At 35.5% G+C, this 22,066-nt stretch overlaps 1 protein-coding gene across 2 annotated transcripts in view; it reads right to left on the reverse strand.

Annotated features, from left to right (window-relative positions):
* The window catches only part of Cntn6 (contactin 6), a 314,084-nt gene that overhangs the window by 2,821 nt on the left and 289,197 nt on the right, over positions 1–22,066 (reverse strand). For both annotated transcript variants that reach the window (XM_005383756.1, XM_005383755.1), the window contains exons 17-20: positions 20,956–21,026; positions 14,866–15,100; positions 14,639–14,754; positions 12,680–12,866 (exon numbers count right to left, since the gene is read on the reverse strand). In XM_005383756.1, coding sequence (XP_005383813.1) covers positions 12,680–12,866; positions 14,639–14,754; positions 14,866–15,100; positions 20,956–21,026 — 609 coding nt within the window. The remainder of the gene's footprint in view (positions 1–12,679; positions 12,867–14,638; positions 14,755–14,865; positions 15,101–20,955; positions 21,027–22,066) is intronic.

Consider the following 22,066-nt stretch of genomic DNA (forward strand, 5'->3'; position numbering starts at 1 on the left):
ATGGTTTCCTGAATTTCTCTCTTAGTCTGTTTGTTGTTTGTGTATCGGAATGCTATTGATTTTTGAGTGCTGACTTTGTACCCAGCTACACTACTGAATTTGTTGATTAGTTCAAGGAGTCTTCTGGTGGAGTTTTTGGGGTCTTCCATGTAAAGTATCATGTCATCTGCAAAGAGTGACAATTTCAATTCTTCCTTTCCTATTCTTATTCCTTTTATTTCTCTCTCTTGTCTAATTGCTCTGGCTAATGCTTCCAGAACCATGTTGAATAGGAGTGGTGACAGTGGACATCCTTGTCTTGTTCCTGACTTTAAAGTGAAAGCTTTTAGTTTTTGTCCATTTAGTATGATGTTGGCTGTTGGTTTGTCATAGATGGCTTCAATCAGATTGCGGTAAAGATCATCTGTTTCTATTTTCTGTAGTGTTTTTATCATGAATGTGTGTTGGACTTTATCAAAAGATTTTTCTGCATCTATTGAGATGATCATGTGGTTTTTGTTTTTGGCTGTATTGATATGGTATATTACATTAACTGATTTGCAAATATTGAAGCAACCCTGTATTTCTGGAATGAATCCTACTTGGTCATGGTGTATGATTTTCTTGTTTTCTATCTAGAACATATAAAGAATTAAAAAACATCAACCTCCCTAAATTCAAAGACCCAATCCTAAAATGGGCACCTGAGATGAACATACACTTCTCAGATCAAGAAATACAAATGGCAAATAAATACATGAGAAAATGTTCAACATCATTACTCATTTGAGAAATGCAAATTAAAACAACACTGAGATTTCATCTCACCCCAGTAAGAATGGCTATCCTTAAGAAATCAACCAATAAGAAACGCTGGTGAGGCTTTGGAGAAATAGGAACTCATCTCCACTGCTGGTGGGAATGCAGACTGGTGAAACCACTGTGGAAATCAGTGTGGAGATTCCTCAACAAACTAGATATAGAGGTTCCATTGGACCCAGCTATTCCACTTATGGGTATTTTCCCAGAAGATCTGAAAACATCATATCACAGCGATATATGTGCACCCATGTTCATAGCAGCACAATTTGTAATTGCTAAATTGTAGAAGCAACCCCAATGTCTATCCACTGAGGATTGGGTAAAAATGTTGTGGCATTTTTATATAATGGAATATTAGCTATAAAGAAGGATAAACTTGAGGCTTTTATAGGTAAATGGTCACAACTAGAGACCGTACTCATAAGTGAAATAAATCAGACCTGCATGTGTAAGCAACATGATATCTCACTAGTGTAAAAACCTGAAAGAGTGCATAAAAACAAGGAGGTATGATACAAATTGTGAAATGAAAGGAAACTGCTCAAAAGTAAAGGGCAACTGGGGTTTGAGAAAAGAGAAAAGAAAGAAGGGTAAAAAATATGTATATATGTATATACAGGATAGCTAACATAGTTGTAGTATTGACTTCTATCACTTTATTGAAAGGAAGAGTTAATGATTATTTTGATCAATCTTGCATGTCTATATTTGTTTTCCTGAGTAACCACTTTGAAGTTATCAATATGTAATACAACAACCATGGTTAATTCCCTGTCACCTTGTCTATTATTCAGTATTGTTTGTACTATTCTTATGTTACTTTGTAAGTGGTTGTCCATTTCTTAATATGTTTTCCTTCTTTTACTTCTAAAATAAAAAAAAGGAAAAACATATATAAGTATAGAGGTGTTCATTCTAATACAGTACTATTTTACTTTTTAGGGTACTATTTAGCTGTAACACAACTAACTTAAGAATTTTCTTTTTTTTTCTTTTAAAGAGAGTAGTAAATGAGAAACAAAGAAATAGAACAGTAGCAGCATACCAGTATCACAAACATAAACAAATCAAAGCAAGAACATTCAAAGTGATACAGAGTCTCAAGACAAAATAATAAGAATTTTAAGCTAAATATTTGTAATAGATTTTTAAGTATAGAAAGCAACTCTTAGAACTCAGGATAGAATGCAGCAGAACTTCAAGTGACAGAATAGTCTTACAACCAAGGCATTCTTCTCCTCCCTGCTTCTCATAGCAGTATCTACTGCGTGCTCATGCTGTCATGGGCTTTTTGTCATTCTCAGTAAGTGTGGCAGAAATCACAACTACGTACAATACATGAGGTTTGATATCTCTATTCAAAGATAGTCCAGGGTAGAATTCCTCTGAGAAAGTTGATGATTGGCTTGAGTTGGGGGGCGAATGTCTATTTTAGTGCAATCAACTGTGACTGGAAATGTAGAGTGATACATATCATCTAATAGAAACAGAGCTGTTGGGGACCTAGAAACTTACAAATGGGTTGATTTATATATATATATATATATATATATATATAGTATAGGTTTCCTAAAACCAATATTTTCTAAGAGAGAGATATCAGGAAGGAAGGAAAGGAGGAAGGATTTACAAACTGCCTACTAAATAGTGGATTCTGTCCAACTAAAGAAATTTACGTATAAGAAACCTAGACACCAGGTTGATAAGTCAATCATACAAACGTATACAGCTAATAAATGGCTAAGTGAAATCAGATTCCTGGGCTTTTGGTTTCCAATCTCTGGTTTGTATTTCTCCATGACAACATGCTGCTTCTCAATGATTTGAGTCCACATAATTATTGTTGAGATTTAAGAAACAGGAGAGAATTCAAATAACTTAATTTGAAAGCAGAAGCAAAGATAGAATTGCCCCCACATGCTTTTGGTATCTTTTTTGAATTTGTAAACCTAACTGAGCATAATATTTAACTCCTTATGAGACTAACAGAAATGAAAATGATTTCTTTGGAGTTCTGAGGCAAATTCTGCATAATCACTTATAAGTTACTGGAAGACTAACAGCTGGGTCCATCCCCAGTATCTCTCATTGTGCTGCCATATGTTTTCTTGCATCCGTACACCCACTAGGACAATACTGCTGTTCACCCAGTTACTTGCGCCACATTTGGAATATGGTAGATAAGAAATGCTTTCCCCTATGCTCCCATGAGGCTCAGTTTAAATTTATTATGGGTTTATTACAACGAATTATCATTGTTCTTGGTCATATGTTTCTATAATTTCTTGAGGGCATGTGCCTTGTTCAAGTCTGTATTACTAGTCAGTAACACAATAATTGGCACATACAAAGCATTTGAAGCACGAGGGCAATCAGATGCTGAAGAAAAATACTCAATATGACCTTTTTCAGGTCATATCAAATATGCATTGAGTTATGGGGAGATGCACTGGCAACACAATGTGACCAGTCAATTCATTATACTCTCTTCTGATTAGAACAATTTCCTTGGTCAGATCCACAGCTCTTCATGCACTCGTAAGATGAGCAGACCAATCGGATTGATCAGGCCCTAGAATATTTTTGGTAATACAAACACAACCACAATTAAAGGTCAGAAACTTCTGTGCTTAGTATGCTTAGTAAATATTCAGTGCAGGACGGTCAATATTTTTACCTCGGAATAATGTTGTCACATTATTGTGACAAGAATAATGATTTTGTAGCTATCCTACTTTAATTTATCCCAAAGAGTTTTTTCTAATCTTTTATTCATCCATAAAAGACATAATATTAACTAATCTCACAAACTATCACAGATTTAATGTCTAGTATACTTTTGTACACATTTCTTTTTTATTTCTAGTCTTTAAACACTAGCATTAATAGCATCAGACAATCAATACAGAGAAAATATAAATTCAGTTCTTCAACATCACTAGGAGGGATGCATTTTAAAGCTTTATCTATTGCTGTCTCTGTTTTCAAGAAAAAGTATTTTCAACTTTATGAGTGCACTGAAGAAGCAACAGACAAGGACACAAAGAACTGACTTTTACCACCTGTGTAGACGAGCAGTTTGTGACCTTGGCAATAACCTTGCCATTGGCATACCTGCATTTGTTTCCTCTATCAAAGCACAACCATTTCATCCAATTGGCATAAAATGAGAAGGTTCTAACAGGAATTAGTACATAGATATGAGTGGCCAGTTATATGGATCACTAAAAATATGTTATTACACTTGCTATGGTATGTGTGGGGGCATCTACTTTTGAGGACAGTGGAACATGAATTTGTATCAAATCTTTTGAAGTTTCCTTATCTTTGAAATGATACTAATAACTCTTAATTTTTAAGATTCTTCACTTATGTGAAATAAAACACAAAACATTCTTCCACTTTGTTAGTGGTCCATCTTCAAAAGTTTAATGTTAGTTCTCTGTCCTATGAGGAGAATTTCTCTACGTGATATTAGTACATGGTTGATTTTTGAATTGTGTTGAATGTGTTTGTTATTGATAATATGATTCCAAAGTTTACAAAAAATTCACTTCCTAAATATAATAAGCATTGTATTTAAAATTATTTTTTAATAATATTGTGCTTACTTGCATAGTTTATGTGCTTTTTCAAAACAGGATAAAGTGAGAGAGTCTTAGCTAATTAGCTGGAAAGTTCTTAAAGTCTATAACCTTTCTTATCCCATGAGTATTTCTACAATGTCAATGTCATATATCTACCATCAAAAGAAAACGAGCAAACATGTACAAAGTATTTCTTTAAATTGCTTTCGAAGGCCATTTCTTTAATGTGACTATTGTTAACAGGTCTGGTTTGATGTGGCTGATTAAATTAGATTGCAAATGTCTATGACAAAATTAAAATTTCTATTACCATAAAAATCAAAATCATCACATGGATAATAAGTAACACATGTCGTGATGTTTGTACCAAGTTCGCCAATGGTAAACTCAACAAATAAACATATTTTTATATTTTTAAAAGTCTTTATAGGCAATTTCTAATGCCTAAATCATTTTCTATTAATCAAATGACAGAGCAACATTAAAGTAGCCCTCTGCAGCTCCAATGGTTTCCCTGTAATCAATTTTTCTGTAGATGGCATTTATATTCAACTGTAGTTCACACTGTGAACTCAATTCAAAAACAACTTCTTGTGTTACACTTCTAAGTAACAGCATGGGGTTGACATTTGGGCAAGAGAGAAAGAACATAACTGCAAGATGGAATAAAAGCTTAATGCTTCCTTTATGTCTAAATATGGATTGATTGCATATTTACAGCAAGAAAGATTCTAGTACAGAGTGCTAGTCAGTCAATGTCAGGAACCAAAGTGAGCCAAAATTTGCAAACACGTACTGTTACAGTGTTTGAATATGTCTTTCTACACAAACAGAATTTTGCTTTAATTCTTTCTTTTCCCTTTGCAAATGACGTACATATTTTTGTTTCTTTCATTGTAAACCTAGATTCTATGTAGGTGCTGTGTGTATGGATATTCACAATATTTCTCAGTTTTCTTTCGAAAATGCATTGTTTTTACTAAGCTAGGTATGTATAGCTGAATCACTGATGTATAAAAAATAACAACTCATCATCATTAACAGTCACAGAGTAATCCACTTAAGAATCTTTGCACATATTGCTTCCTTAATACAGAGATCCTTTTGTCTTTTAACTCTTTTCATCTTTTAGGTCATATCCAAATACACAGACATTCCTTCTTGTATATATCTCAGCTTTACTTATTTTCATCATGATATTTCATCATAATCTATAATTATTTCACTTCTTTGTCTTTCTCTTGTTTTAGATTTTTCTCCACTGAAAGAGAAGTTGCCTGCAAGTAAGGATCCTCAGCTCTTAAGCATGTGTGTGGCTTATGGGTGGCACTATTTCTTGAGTGGATGACTGAATCATCATATTAAAAAAATGATTCTGACTTATCTTACCCGATCAAAATAGGCAGAGATTTTTATAAGCATAAGCTGTGTTTTCTCAGACTTTAAAATTAAAGATAAAACATTAGATTGAAAATCTAGAGAGTGACAGCTTGAATATGTGGTGGATACAGAATTTTTGGCCATCATCACAATTCGGAGGAAATATTGAGGTCATCCCAAGGACATGGAAAATCAAAGTTAAATGAAAGGGTAGCTCTTAGAATCAGGACTAACTTCAATATTTCATTAAAAACATTTCTCATCTATGCTTTGCATGTCCTTTGATGACTATGGAAGAAAACTTCTGCAATAAATTTATAAAGAGAAATAAAGTACCATGTAGCTATATTTTCATACTTTTAAAAAATGGAAAAAAGGTGAAATCACCTCTACAGAAGTATAATACACGTTAGTATCCATGGATCCTTCCTTGGTTGGCAGCTACTCGGTCACCTTAGTGTAGGCTACATCGTTTAGCTATCTAAGCTAGGTCTACAGGTTAAGTATCATCATCCCAGCTTTTCAGAGTAGAAAGAATATTCAGAATTATTAAATAATTAGGCCTATCATACAACTGATATGTGGCTCAGCTAGGATTCACATTCACACTTCACTTACTTTAAAGTCTCAGCATAACTCCTTCCAATACTGTTTAACAATAAGTCAAAGATAGGGGCTGGGGATTTAGCTCAGCGGCAAAAGCGCCTGCCTGGCAAGCGCAAGGTCGTGAGTTCAGTTCCCGGTACCGGAGAAAAACCAAAAAAATAAAAAATAAAAAAAAAAATAAATAAGTCAAAGATATGGAGCAATAAAAATAATAAAGAATTTCAAAACATGGTGATAGGATATTAATAATGGTTGTTATATTACACAGTGTCATCTTCAAAATGATTGCACATATAACCAGATAGAGGCATGCAAAATTGGGCAAACAATTACACATTAACAGTTCCTTTCAATAAACCAACAGATACTAGTAGTACAATTAATCTAGCTATCTTTTGTATACATGTATTTGCTTTTGTTAATATGTTGTTTTTTAAATGAAAAACAAAATTTATATTTATATATAAGGGTAGCTGGAATAGGTGTATTTCTTTTTTTTTTTTTTTCCGGTATCGGGAATTGAACTCACGACCTTGCGCTTGACAGGCAGGCACTGTGCCGCTGAGCTAAATCTCCAGCCCAAATGGAGTTTTGTTTTGTTTCTTTTTGGTCTATTTCTGATACCTGTAGTTTATTGAGAGGAACAGTCAATGCTTAAAATTTTCTTTTTTCTTGACCAATTTTGCATGCTTGAATTTGGTAATTAGAATGACTGATCTGAAAGCAATATGTAGTATAAGGACCACTGTTGAACTCCTACCATTTTGTATGGTGAAGCTCTGCATCATTTCCAATGTTTTTTTAAAATTATTTTTATTTTCTTTTACTTGTTACTGTCTTTGATTGTTTGATCAAACTTATATTATTATAGGTAATGGACTATACAACTTTGTTGAACAAAACAGTATGTAATATAGCAACCATTGTAAATTTCTATCATTTTATCTTGAGGTCATGTATCATTTTTGTTTTTTTGATTTTGTCTTCATTATCGTTTTGAAAGTTTTTTAATTTTTCAAATAAAAACACAAAGATACGGGAACTTTTCTTCAAAATGTAAATACATGAAAGAGGACACTAGGAAAGTTATAGAACAATAGAAAGGACATCCGACTGATAATTGGCACATGAGGGACACTGTAAACAGAAAATGCATGAAGCCAATGTTAAATTTCAAAATATCAGTGAGTCTAGTGATGCCAGGGTAGATAAGGACTGAGGTAGAAAGGAACTTTAAAACAAATTGCGAGAGACCTAGAACATCATTTGTAAAGTCTTTTTTTTTTCTCAGATAGATAAAACAATAAACATATGGGGACAAAAGAGGTCATGATTGCATTTTAGGAAGAAAAATCTCAGAGAAGTTTGAGGTTCAGACCAAGGATTTGAGAGTCTACAGGGAAAGAGACTGTATGGCCAGAGATAAAGTTTACAAACTAATATAGAGGTCATGGGATAAATAGATTTCATATTTGTAGTGTATCAGTGTAAAAGCTTCCACAACAAAAATTTTCTGAGCATTTGTATTCTTTACTTAGAAAGCAAGATGCCAATCCCCTAAATTTGTTGTATAACTAAGTAAAATATGGTGTGAAAAATTTGAGGGGACAGTAGTGCTCAATGTTCTATAACTGTGGTAGGTAGAATAAGGGCCTCCCAAGCATGCACTAATCTTGAGAATCTGGCACTATATTATTTTGTGCAAAAGAAGAATTTACAGATGTAAGTAAGTTACAGATCCCACACTGAAGAAATAATTGTGCATTAACCCAGAAGTCTAGTGTAGACATTAGTGTATGTAAGAGCAGATGAAGCAAGCAAGACAGTGAAAATTAGGGGATTTGAGCTCGCATGAGCAGAGGGTCAGAGTCAAACAGATATTAAGATTCCACACATTGCTGGTATTGCAAGTGGAGAGAGAAGTTAAAAGTTATGGAAACAAATTTTTCTCTATGATTTCCAAAGAGGGCAGTTCTTGCTAGTTCTTTGACTACCACCTGATGGACCCATCTCTGACATTTGAACTGCACACATGCATTATAGCAAGTTTGTATATTTTAAAATACTGCTTGTGGCAATTTTTATGACAGAAGTAGGAAGTCTATTTGCAATATCTATGGTATGGAATGTCAAAGAATAAAATTGCAGGTTTGGGTGGCATTCAAAAACAATGGGATGGAAATTTGTATAACCTCATTCTTGAGTGCTTGCTGGTTACTTCATGAATGACAGTCAAGCTTAAAGGCTGGTGAAAGCCAAATTTAAGAAATGTTGGGACTAAATTTCCATAGAAAATATAAGGAACCACTAGGGTTTTTGTTCGTTTGATTTAATAAAGAGAGATGGTGAATGATTAAAGAAACATTAACCTTCACTTAAAACTTCCTGGAAGTCAGTAACCTTTTCACTTAGAATATGTATGTGCTAGCATGTTAAGTGAAATTATCCCTTGGTAATTAAACTATTTTTTTTAAAAAGTATAACCTCAACTTTGAATAAATTGATGATGTGTTAACTGTTAGAGAAACCATCAATAACTTTCTTAGCATTTAATCTGAATTTCAGATTATAGTCAGCACTAGTTGTAGGACCAAGTAGGTCAACTAAACAAACTTGATGTCAAAAACAGTTTTCTGTTTAAAGACATGAAATGGGTTATCCCCAAGTAATTCCCATTTATTTTAGGTTGCATATGCAATCAAGTTAGCAAATTCAGGTAACAAAGTATTTGTTAAGTTTTTATGTATATATATTTTTTTTTTTTTTTTTTTTCCAAATGTAATACGTTCAGGTCTCAATCTGTCTTAGGCTGGTCAATGAGATTATGTATAATAAAACCTGACCTGAGGGCCGGGCTTGGTGGCACATGCCTGTAATCCCTGCACTCGGGAGGCTGAAGCAGGAGGACCGTTGAGAGTTTGAGACCAGCCTGGGCTACAAAGTGAGCTCAAGGCCAGCATGAACTGCATAGTGAGACCCTGCCTCAAAAAGACAAAAAAAAAAAAAAAAAAAAAAAAAAAACTGACCTGAGTCTTGACTGAATAACTGTGCTAAAATATCTGTCAGCTTATCACTGAACAAATCTGAGGGTTTAAAAAATACCATTGGTACACATTTCTACTCAATCTTGATTTGCCAGAGATAAAAACTGAATTACACATAGAGTTATTGTGACTTTGGCACCTCTCAATCATCTGGAAATAAACATCTGGGCAATGTTAAAACTGACTGATTTGAGATTTCTACCCAGATTTGCAGATTAGCTGATAAAGGCAAGTCTACTCCTCAAAGGGCCACAGGGAAAAAAATCAAATACACAGGTATCTAGCAATGACTTCACTGATTCAGGCTATGTGGAATAAAACAGGAAGAAGAACAGTGCTGCACCTTAACTAATTAATTCTTGAGAATGATTCAGAGCCCAGTCTGTCTCAAGCTTGGTAAACTGAAGCAGAGCTAGTTCAAGAATTTTTAATCCACAATTATCACCCTCTAGAAAGATTTTTGTTCATTTCTTTCCTTCACAGCAGTTCTGCAGCACTTTGTATTTTCCAAGGTCCTCTCTTGTTCAGTACCTCATTTTTGCTTCTTGGATAATTTAAGAAGAGAGTGAGAGCAGAGAGAATTTCCATGTAACAGATAAAAAAATGAAAGCATATAAATGGAATGTCTTGTTCTGTTTCACGTCAGGAGTCCGTGATATATCCAAAATTGGTGCATGAGTTTCTGAATACTGCTCTGATGGAATGGCTACAACTGGATCATGTATTTAATGAAGGATATGTTAGCTGAGTGGATCTTTAAATTCTTTTCAACCAAGATAAATATATGCATAAGGAGAAAAAAAAACTTTTAGCAAGCTCTTCCTGACCACATATTCTTACTCAGTGTAAGATAGTAATAAGAATACATTGTTTATTAGGCAGCCGAGGTATTTCCTCTTTATTCATGGCAGTGGATTGATGTCTTAGGGTTTCTCAGACTTCAGCAACTGTGGTAGTTTCCACTGTACCCACAGTTTTACTCTCCCTGGTTTCAGTTAATCCATATTCAGCCAAAATCTAAAAATATTAGATGGAAAACTCCAAAATAATTAATAAATTTTAAATTGGATGCTGCAGTGAGTATTGTGATGCAATTTCCTGCTGTCCTTCTCTGGCGCATCTAAGACACGATTCACTCCTTTTTCCACTGTATCCGTGCCATATAGGCTAACTACCCACTATTCACATAGCCCTCTCAGTTATCAGATTAGCTGCCTGATAGTGCATGCAGAGCTTATATTCATCCATAATAGATAATGAATACATAAACAATAAGCAACCACAAAAAATACATTTTGCAGCTACTAAATTTTGTATAATAAAACCTTTGCCAATTTATTATTATGCATCACATTGTAGATGATGTGAGCAATATAAGACTCAGAGGCCAAAGACAACCACAATCAGAACATTGTCTAAATTGTCCAACACATCGTGTTATGGCTTGTATCTGGATGTCCCCCAAAAGCCTAATGCACTCATAGGTTAGGCTTTCTGGAGGTGGCTCGATCATGGGTGTGTTATGCTGGATTACGGTGTGTGATACTTGGATTAATGGTGTGTGCTGACTAAATTGATTTATCATAGATTTGGGTTTGGATTATGGAAACCCCACTGTGAGTATATGTGGCATAACCCAAAATACTGGTAGCCTAGATGGTATAAAAGGTAAAGGGAAGTTTGCTGCTTGCTGCCTTCTGCCTTCTGCCTTTTCTACCATGGACTATGTTATGGTTTGTGTCTGGGTGTCCCCCCAAAGCCATGTCACACCACGGACTATGGGCCAAAGTCTCTATACACTGTGAGGTGAAACAGACCTTTCCTCTTTTAACTTAGCAGTGTCAGGTATTTTGCTACAGCAACAGAAAAGTAAGATACATGGTTGTTATGGTTGAAACACTGTGTCAACTTGGGGAGTCTAGAGGTTTGGCTAAGTGACTCAGCAGGAAGCCAAGATACTTACTTTGTATACATCCTGAGCCTATGGAAGAGGAAGGCATGGAGATTATGTGAGAGTTACATGCCCCTTAGGTGGGGGTAGCCTGTTTACAAAGTAAGGCAGGGAAAGAAGCTGCTTGACGCCATTCCTCAGTTTTGCTCTGGTTGCTTTGCTGTTCGGCTGCCATTTCCCCCTTTGCTCTTGTTGTTTGCTACCTTCTGCCTCGGAGCCAGCCAAGTATGGACTGAAACCTCCACAAACTGTAAGCTAAATAAACCTTTCCTTCCTTCATTTTGGGCGTTGGGTATTTTGCCTCAGCAATGAGAGAAAAGTAACCAAGACAATGGTATAAAGGAATTAAGACAGTAAAACATACATTTCAAAAAAAGAAGCAATCAATGATCATCTTTTATTTAGTAGACACTGAATATGTAAATTATCAGGAGAGATAAGAAGGAGTAGAAAAGTTCATCCTTAGATACAAAGGTTTCAAAATTACCTATATCTTGTAAAGCCATGTCAGATTTCAAATGCTAAATGAAACAAGACAAAAAATAAAAACATAAAAATTAATTTACTCAGAACTTACTGTAGTATGTTCGTTTGTCATTAATTATCCCTTTCAACTTTGAATAAAACTCTATGAGGAGATATACATTTTTTTTTCTCATTTCATAGGCGAGGATAGCAAGATTCTGAAAGATTTCCTGCCTTAGTTATTTTTCTTTCATTGCTGAGACAAAATAACCAAATCTCAAGGTTACAGTAGAGAAGTCATAGTTTAGCTCACAGTTTGCAGAGGTTTTAGTCCATAATCTGCTGGGTCTAAGGCAGGATGGCATGGGGGAGGGAAACCATTTATGGTGGAGTAAGATACCAAAAGCAACAAGAGAGGAGGGGAGAGCGGGCCTCTTTCCATGCTTGTATTGTATGCAGGCTTCCTACCCTAGGGTGGGTGTAGCGCTTCCAAAGTCTCTCCCTGCATGACTGCATGAGGCTTTGGGGGGACACCAGACACAAACCATAACATGAATTGACCACCTAACTAATGCTCCTAGGATTGGGAGGTCAGTTTTTTAACTTCTTTTGGGGCAGGGCATTAAAGCCATTGCCCTTAAGCACTCTTCTTTCACATAAATACTTAGAGCACTTCTGCTTTTGGAATTCTGGAAAGATCAAAGCAAGCTTATTTTAGTTGTCATCAGAAGGTTTTGATAGTTATCTATAGTTTAGGGACAAACCAACTAATAAAGCAAGCAGTCTAATCACCAAGTTTCTACTCATAGATGACTTTTGTCCCCTGAAGTATAATATATACTTACGGGACTTTTTGGTGGTGACATTGACGGGGAGGCTTGAGGGCCCTGTCCCAGCAGTGTTGTAAGCTCTCACGGAGGCAAAGTAGACTGTATTAGCTTTCAGTCCTGTGATGTTTTTGGTTGTAACATTTCCACTGACTCTAATTTTACCAACTGTAGATTCCTTGGAGTCATCTGTCCAGTATAACACCTGATTATTAAAAAAAAAAATAATGTATATACCACAACTACAGAATAACCAGTATCTAATATTTATAGGAAGGGAATAAAAAATACTGTATGTAATTATACACTCTCAGAGAAAATTAGAGATCCTAGGTTCTTTTAAAATTACCAAAAAAATAGTAATTCTGGTGCTCTCTAAAGTTTATAAGTTTTAATACAGTGTATATAGAAAGTCAAAGCAAAATATATTTCATGCTCTTGATCAACGACTTTAATAATGATATTTTGCTTTTACAAATTAATTAATAATTTAACTTATTTTAATCCTTTAGCATGTATTAGCATTGTTTTAGACACATTAAAAAAGACAAAAGAGAATTAAATTTACTGCCTGCTTTAAGCCCTTTATAATTTAGCTTGGAGGTTAGCATGTAAGTGTGAAAAGAAAGTGTAGACTGTTTCACAAAGAAATGATATAGGACAAAATGCTGTAAAAATTTGAAGAAAGGCATTGATCAAAGAAGAGTTGAGAGGAAGAGGAGATGGGAGATAACTTTTTAGAAATAAATGGCATTCAATTAAGAGCTATCACATTCTCAGCATAGAGTGACAAACATACCTTCATATGAGTTTAAATTTTTATTGTATTTATCAGAAGATTTATGAAAAAAGAAAAAAGTGCAGAAAAAGTTAAAGATGTTTAGAATAAAACTTGTATTCTAACTTTGAAAGGCAGTAAACTGTATCCATCCATTTTTACGAATTACTCACTGAGTTTCAAGTTGAAGAACAATGAGTGGTTAATGACTTTTCCTTTACACATATTCATCCCCTAACATTGTAAGAACAAAGCCTCCAAATGTGATTTACTTCATTCTATGTAGACTAAAAGGAGGAGATTAATGAGAATCTAGGCTTTTTCCTTATCTCTTAGCTCCCTTTCCCTAGATGATTGCATCTTTTTTAGTCATACTGCAATCCACAGAGCAGATTTCCAAGTGAAATTCTTCTATGGTTCAAGACTATGGAGGATTAGACTTCACCTCCCCCAAGAAACACGGTGACTGTAGCTTGAATAATGAAAAAAGAAAATTGCTCTACAGAAAAAAAGAAACACTGTGGTAAGAACAGCTAAGATGATATCTATCCTCTTAACAAATTTTAATCCTTTATTGTTAATGATATGTGCAATGCAGAACAGATCTCTAAAGGTTGCTTGTCTTAAATGAAACTCTCTGCCTTGAAAAATGGCAGTTATTTGTTCACCTGATTATGATTATCTGGAGATTGCATTCCTCTCATTTCTCTCGTTAGCTTTACTTATTGCTAATTTGGATTTGGGATGCTCCGTAAAGACACACTAATGGCTGGGTCCCCGGCCCAAGGCACTGTCGAGGGCAGTAGAAATTTCTGAAGCTTGGGTCCAGTGAAAGGAAGGTAGATCACTGAGGATGCCCCCTTTAAAGAGATTCTGAGATTCTGGCTCCTTCCTGTCTCTCTTCCTGCCTGCCTTACCATGAACAACTTCCACTTCACACGTTCCCACCATGATGCACAGTATTGACTGCCCACAGTCCCTGGGGAATCAACCAACCATTGACTGAGACCTTGTAAACTGTAATACAAAATAAATATTTGGAGTCTTTTCTCAATATTTTATTACAGTGATGAAAAGCTGCCTCCACAGATATTATGAGTATATTCTAAGAATTAGCTTAGTGGCAGAGGATTGCTGCACAGGAGTTACCGTGCAGTGAGCTGGCACATTCATGAGGGAAAGTAGTTAACGTAGATCACCTCATAGCCTAGCACTCTTCCAATGTTTCTATTCCAGGCGATAGCATTCCAGGAAACTTCCATTTCAGAAGCAGAAAAACTCTGGACAGATGTTCCTCTTGGGGCCAACTGAGGTTCTACCACCCAGGAAAAGACACAAGTATATTTAACAGAGTAGTGCAAGGAAAAGAGCATGCAAAATGTGCACAAAGTCTCAGGAAATCCATTTGAGAGCTGAAAACATTTACCGTCTTCTCCTGAGTAGACAATGGACACGGTACTCAGGGGTCCTTCTCCTTCATTATTATATACACCCACTTTGACTTCAAAGGGAGAGAGAGGCAAGATGCTTTCATTTCTGTAGACAAACCTGGATGATTCCACGAGTGCTACTGTTTCCTTGGTCCACGTTGTAGAGCCGACAGGTCGGAACATAATGATATATCCAAACCCTTCTCCATTCTGTAGCTCTTCTGGAATTGACTTGGGCAGAACGCAATCAATCACTGAGCATTTGCAAAAATATTTTGTTGAGCTAATATAATATTTATTGATTACTTGGTATTTCTTCTGCAGGGACAAACATGGATATTTATCCTGTTTAATGAAGTACCAAAAAGTACTTCTGTTTGGAATGCTGATGAGGAAAATGATCCTCATGAAAGGTACCCAGATAAATAATTGAAGCTTTCAAATAGAAGTAAAAAGCAGGTTGTACATATTTATATCTCTTTCCTAGATCATTCATAAATTACAATAATAAAATGGTTTAGAATATTACAGTATTTTATAAGCTAAATTATAATTTTTCATGAATTTTTAAACAGCAAAAAATCAACTTGTCAACTATTTATTCTAAGGCTAGGTACATTTTATTTGCACAACATTTTCTTGTAAGATGTGTATGATATAATTACCCTACAATACCATATACCTTACCACATAGGATTTTCTCACAAAAAAATACACCTCATCATTTTTAAAAGCATTTATCTTCATTAGTGTTACATCAGTGTGCATTTTTCCTGATATAAAAATTCAGTGCAAATTCCTATACAGATCAAACTCTATAAAATACATTTAAAACTTGAAGGTATTAAAATTACAAAATAGAAATGGATACATGTTTCCCAATAACACTGCAGATAGGGAAAATTCTTAATCATGTAAAGTAAGAAAAGGAAAATAAATGTGCTGCAATTTGGACAAACATTCCACCTGATTACAATAAACTTGTATTTAAAATCTTAAAAACAGTGAGATTTATTTGTTTTTCCAAAAGAGAAAAACTTCTATTATGGATTCTAAATGTTTTGATTGGTTTATAAAGATGTAACTGATGGAAATTAATGCTCTGATTCTTTAATGTTTGCAATGCCATTTGGTTACCCGGGGAAAGGCCCCAGAACCAAAGGCACCACCTTGGTCAGTACCTACATGGTGTTCTGGTGATGAGTCAGTCTTATATTCTCTGATAAACAACAAATCAAATCAGTTTCTTTTATTTACAGGGTTTGGATCTGAAACAGGAATAGGAGGGGGGCATGATGTGTAAACACAGAGCCAGTACTGAGTAGAAAATATGCAACAGGAAGGATACTGAGGAAGTAGAAAATAGAAGAAACGGAAGCTCTAAAACAAAGAGAGGAGATGCAATTTGCTTAAGTAGCCAGGTACAAAACTAAAGGTAAAGGAATTGGGAGGTACTAAGTCAGAAGCACAAGGGACTATCAAAGCTCGGAGGATTCTGAAAAGAGCTGACAGTCCACTAGAGCTCCTGTATGTGGAACTGTGATAAACGATGTTTCTGTTCTACATTTGACCTGCCCGCTTGGTTACAGGGACTTTTTCATGTCCTCATTACTTTCCATGTAACTTTACAGTAAATTCCCATTAACTGACATGACCTGAGCTGGTGCCTATTTCTTGCCACGTGGAACACTCTAACAAATGCAGCAAGTGAGGAGGAAAAATACCATTTCCCCCTGAAATCTGGGAAAGACAATGCTCTCTTGCATTAGAGCCTCTCTTCATTTTTACAGGAAAGCACATATTGAAGAATTAATTTTGAATTATATGGAAGAGATTTAAGAGTCTGTAAGCAGCTTGTTAGAGTATTTGATTGTTTTGATGATTCTTTGATCTCAGATATAATCACTATGCTTAGTCGCTTCATCTGAGTGCATAGAGGACTTTTGTTTTTGTTATTCAAGTACATTTAGTATTTCACAGTGTTCCCTCACCAGAGATCTAATTCCAACACGTTCAGTTTACAGGGGAACAAGCTTAGTTTAGGTTCCACCTTTTCTTCTTCTCATACAAACAGACCATTGAAGAAAAAGTCTATGTAGCTGTTAAAAGAGGGACAGAAAATATGTTTTCTTTCTTTAAGCAGAAAAAGTGTTTCAGTGCAAGAAAAAGGCTTAGAAATTCTAATGGTAGTGAAATCTAGCAAAATTAATAAAATTTTATGATATATTTTATGGTATATTCTCCATAAGGCCCTCCCACTTGGAAGTACTTAGGAGTTTAGAAGATACACAGTATTGTTTATTATTTGTTTTGGTATGTTTTGTTTCTAATACCTTAGGTGTGAGATTTCAAACTTTCGGAATGTAGCAACCATTAATTCCTTATGATGAAAGTATGCACAAGGAATTCCTGCTCTCACATGCAGATGGTGTGCAATTCATTATCTCCCAACCTGTAGAAGTTTCTGACTATGGAGGAGACAATTAAAGTCTGAAAGCAGAAATGCTCCCCACACACGGTGACAAAAATTCTTCTATGACACCTGAAGAGCACTGGAAGCTAAATAACTCACCTGCCACTGAATGGAAAAGAATCCTCTTACTAGGCTGTTTCATGGAAAACATATTTAACATATCAGGAATAACAGGACTGCTTACTTCCTAAGGCAGACAAGGACTTTTGCCCAAGCTGAGGCATCAAATTGTATGAGGACAGTTAGAATTCTTATTCAGGAAATGGGAAACAGAACAAAACAACAGACATAAAACGTAAGTTCTAACCTGGGACAAGGTGTGGGCCCAAAGTGTGGGTTCAAATGCTTCTCTGCTCATTTGTAAGCTTCAGTCTTCTTACCCCAAAGTGGTGTTACCTACATCCCAGTGTTGTTGTGAAGACTAAGTAAAATTAAATGTTTGATGTAGCTCTTAAAACTCTGGACATGCCCCACAAATATAGATTCTCTCTTCCCCAGGCATCTGAGAGTTCCAGCTCTCTCAGTATAGAGCCTTTCATTCATCAAGTCTGTATGGAGGGTGTACCACACCGTAGGAAATATGCTATGCCCATAACATTTACATGAATCACGATGTCCAAAAGGAACGACTTTTAAGGCAGCTGTAACCTGGTGTTTGACTATCATTTATATCCCTTAGAAAACATGTTTTCCAGCTTTCCTTCATATAAACAGGATTAATCAACCCCCCTCTCTCTTTCCTCTCTCTCAGTTCTGCGAGGAATAAAGTAAATCCAATGAATAACTATATTTCTGAAACAGAACCTGTCAGCCTTGGCACTGTTGACATTTTAGCTCAGATAGTTCCTTGATGAGGGGCCCTGTTTTGTGCCTGTGAGATGTAGTGCCATCCTCAGCTCTAATCAGTCACACTCTCCATCCCCACATTCCTTAGTTATAAAAAGCAGATATGTCCCCAGTCACAGTACAGTGTGCCCTGGGGATAAAACTAGGCCTGATTCCCAATAAGAACCAGTCTTCTACTTATCAGTCATTTCAAACACTGATTAAAAGCATCCATGATCATCCTCATTGTAAAGATAGTACTAAAAGGTCCAATGAAATATATATGTTTGACAGGATGCACATTATCATTCAGGATTTAAATTTTTTGATACATTACCACTATAGGACTATAAGAAAGGCCACAATTTGTAAATCTGATAACACCAAAATCTGACAAGGATGTGGAGAAACAGCAACTCTGATTCACTTCTAGTGAGAATGCAAAATGGTACAGGCACTTAGAAAAGAGTTTAGTTGTTTCTTGTGAATCTAAACATACTCTGCCATATGACCCAGCAAGTATACTCTGGTAACTACCAAATGAAGTAAAAGCCTCTGAGAACACAACAACCTTTTCATAGATATTTGTCTCAGCTTTATGTACAATTGTCAAAATATGGAAGTAACCAAGAAGTTCCTCAAGAGGTGAGTGGACAAATAAATTATGCTACATTGAGACAATAGAATAGTATTCCTAGTTAAAAGGAATGGATATATCCAGCCACAAGAAGCCATCTAGGAAACTTGAACATAAGTGAATGCATGTACTCTGTGAAAGAAGGCAATCTGAAGACTTCATAGTGTATGATTCCAACTATGTTCTATGTCATTTTGGAAAAGGCAAAATTCTGGAAATGGTAAGAAAGATCAATGGTTGCAGGGCTCATAAGAATGATGAATAAGCAAACCAAAAGACTTTTAGGGAGATAAAAATGTTCTCAATGATACTTTAATGGCAGACTCCTGTCAGGGCACATTTGTCTAAATCCTAGAGCACATATCACAAAGTATGAGCCTTAATGTAAACTGTGAACCTCAGGTAATAATGACAGGCTAGCACAGGATCACCAGTGTGACAACTACGCTACTCTCATGGGAACATTGCTAACAGGTGGAGGCTTCGAGTATGTGGAATCTAGTAATACTTGAGACACCTATGTCAATTTTCACAGTTGTCTGTGAACCTAAAATTCTGCCCTAAAGGAATCTTTAAAAACAAAACACAGAATGAATAAATAAACCTATATATTCATGTGCACCCACATGTATATATTTATATATACATATATAATTTGCATATTTATATTATTATATACTTGTATTTTCAGCTGGGACCCAAAATGATAACAAAGGTCTAGATTACCAGGCATGTTAAAGAAAGACATCAAACAGTTTTATATAAAGGCTTACTTAGTACCTAGAGACATTTGTATTAAAATATCTTCAGAGAATTGTAGAAAAAATTGTCCATTTCTACTTTTCCACCAAGGGAAAGTATAAGGAGTACTTCTTCCCTCAACTAGCTATGCAAGTAGGCTTCAGAAAGGACCTTAGAGTCTATAGTTCCTGGAATTCATAAAGTAGTTACTTTAACTGACAATGCCTGAGAAACTTCTACAGTACAGGGAGATCTGCACAGCTGTTGGTGACAACGTGAAGACAGAACAGGGGGAGTTCCACTGACCTTCCACCAAACACAGAACAAAGATGCTCATTTACTGAGAGCAAAAGGGGACCATCCATGAGGAGCCTTGAAAGGGAGTTCATCCCCCAAAACTGCCTAGAGGAGAGAAAATCTGAACACAAAATCTGAACACAGTCTACCAGAATCTAGAAAGTGAGGTTTTTCTTCAACAGTCAGCTGGTTCTGTACCAAGGAATTGTAACTCTAGTTCTCCAGTAAAAGATCTTGCAGGGAATACCCTTCTAAATCAGACAAATGAACACCTCACTAGCTTCCAAAATGCCAGCATCTGGTTATCTGTTATGCTAGATATCCACTGCAACCAATTTACAATTGCATCACCAGTAAGCTTCTTTTTCACCCTTTTCCTTCCTTCCCACTACCAACCCTTCACAACTAGAGGATGCAGGGGTAACACAGTGAGCTAGGAAGGAAAGATGAAAGAAAAGAAAGGAAGAAAAGGTGAACTGGCTGTACTTTCCTTTCGCGCTACAGAATGCTAGGCTAAGGCAGGCCTGAGCTACTGAGAATGAGAAGCTTTAAACTGCTTTAAAGTAAAAAAATTTCTCGTAATAAACAAGACTAAAATTGGAAGTCAGGAAAAATAAAATGAGCCTAAGTGTTAATATTATGCACGATGACCAGAGCAGTGACTCCGTGAACCTCAGCTCTCCTCCAGATGTAGGGAAGGACAAGCTGACAGGATGCAAACAACATTACTCAGACAGCAGCTGGCTTTGTCTGTATTTTAGGAGTCCACCTCAATCTCAATAAAACAGTTCCATAGCTAATAAATAAAACAGGGTCGAAGTTATCCAGTCATAATGCAAATGCTACTGACCATTGTTGAAAACAGATATTGAAGTTGTTTTCCTTACATTTTGGGGAAAATTTTGCTGAGTCGGTCATATACTTACTTTGGTAGAAATGAGAATAGTGTAATAATACCCTGAATAATTCATCACCAGGACAATGCATTCTTATACCATGTACTTTTATAAATTCTCAGTAGTGATCAAATAAATCTTCTTTTTGTTTTTTAGTATTCCTTCTGCTCAGCTAAATCTTTTTCCTTCAAAATAACTCAGTTGGACAGAAAGTTACCTCCCACGTAATGACGAGCTCAGATCGGCCTCCTCCACCTCCATTGATGTTTATCGGTGCCACAGCAGGAACTAAAAGCAACCAAGAGAGATGCGGGGCACAAATTATTAAAGGACACCTTCATCAAGAAGAATTTCATTTCTGGATTTCACCTTTCAAAATCTCACCCAGGCACACTGGGAGTCTTGCATTTTTAATGAACATCAATTATGTTTACATATATCCAAATTTCTAAGAGAGAGGACACAGTTGTGTTTGATACATGAGCACCCTGGATCCAAAATTAATTAAAAATCAAGTAACATCATGCGTTTGACATTATTATGCATCATCTACTAATTGGCAAAACGATGTTCCATTCAGATGGCAACTGTGACACTGCTGATTTAGTGCCTAATTATACAGTTGTGCTGCAAACAAGTTACTGAAGTAGCCGATTATTATTTTTATCAATAAACAAACTAAAATCATTTTCTCTTTATTAGCCATTGACTTAACATTTAAAATTTATTTCTTCAAAAGAAATTTTTTAAATTTTAAAACCTATGTTTGAATGTCAAATCTCTCAGGTGAGAATAAGAGAGATTTTTAACTTTACATGAGGAAAATCAGAGTTTTTTATGTAAAGAATTCAATTATGAGAAGATTCTTATATTTAGCTCTTGGATCTAAGGCTCTGTCATAGAATATTTAGAAATCAATAATTACATGAGTTAGGAAGGAAATATGCCTTCAACTACACCTTCAAGATGGACAATGTAGTAGAAAACAGTTCAAGGTAAATTATAAAATTGATGACAGTTACTAATATGTATGGAATAATGTGATACATAGAATGAAGCTTTACTACACACATGTGGAGATGTTAAAAATATTATTTCCTTCACTCAATGGCAAAAATATACTATTCTAAATACAATTAGAGTGGATAAGCTTGCTGAGTATGCTGTCAAAAGTTTGAATTACAAGAAAGTATTTATACTGGACCATGTTTGATGAGTATCCGGTGCTGAGGATAGAAATATGTGGATAGGGTTGGAGCCTGGGAGATACAGAATAAAGTAGGTAAGGCTTAACTGCTTATGTCAGTTTTTCCCACCACAGAGAAGAA

The sequence above is a fragment of the Chinchilla lanigera genome, unplaced genomic scaffold, assembly GCF_000276665.1.
Source record: "Chinchilla lanigera isolate Chin_1 unplaced genomic scaffold, ChiLan1.0 scaffold00020, whole genome shotgun sequence".
NCBI classification, from domain to species: domain Eukaryota; kingdom Metazoa; phylum Chordata; class Mammalia; order Rodentia; family Chinchillidae; genus Chinchilla; species Chinchilla lanigera.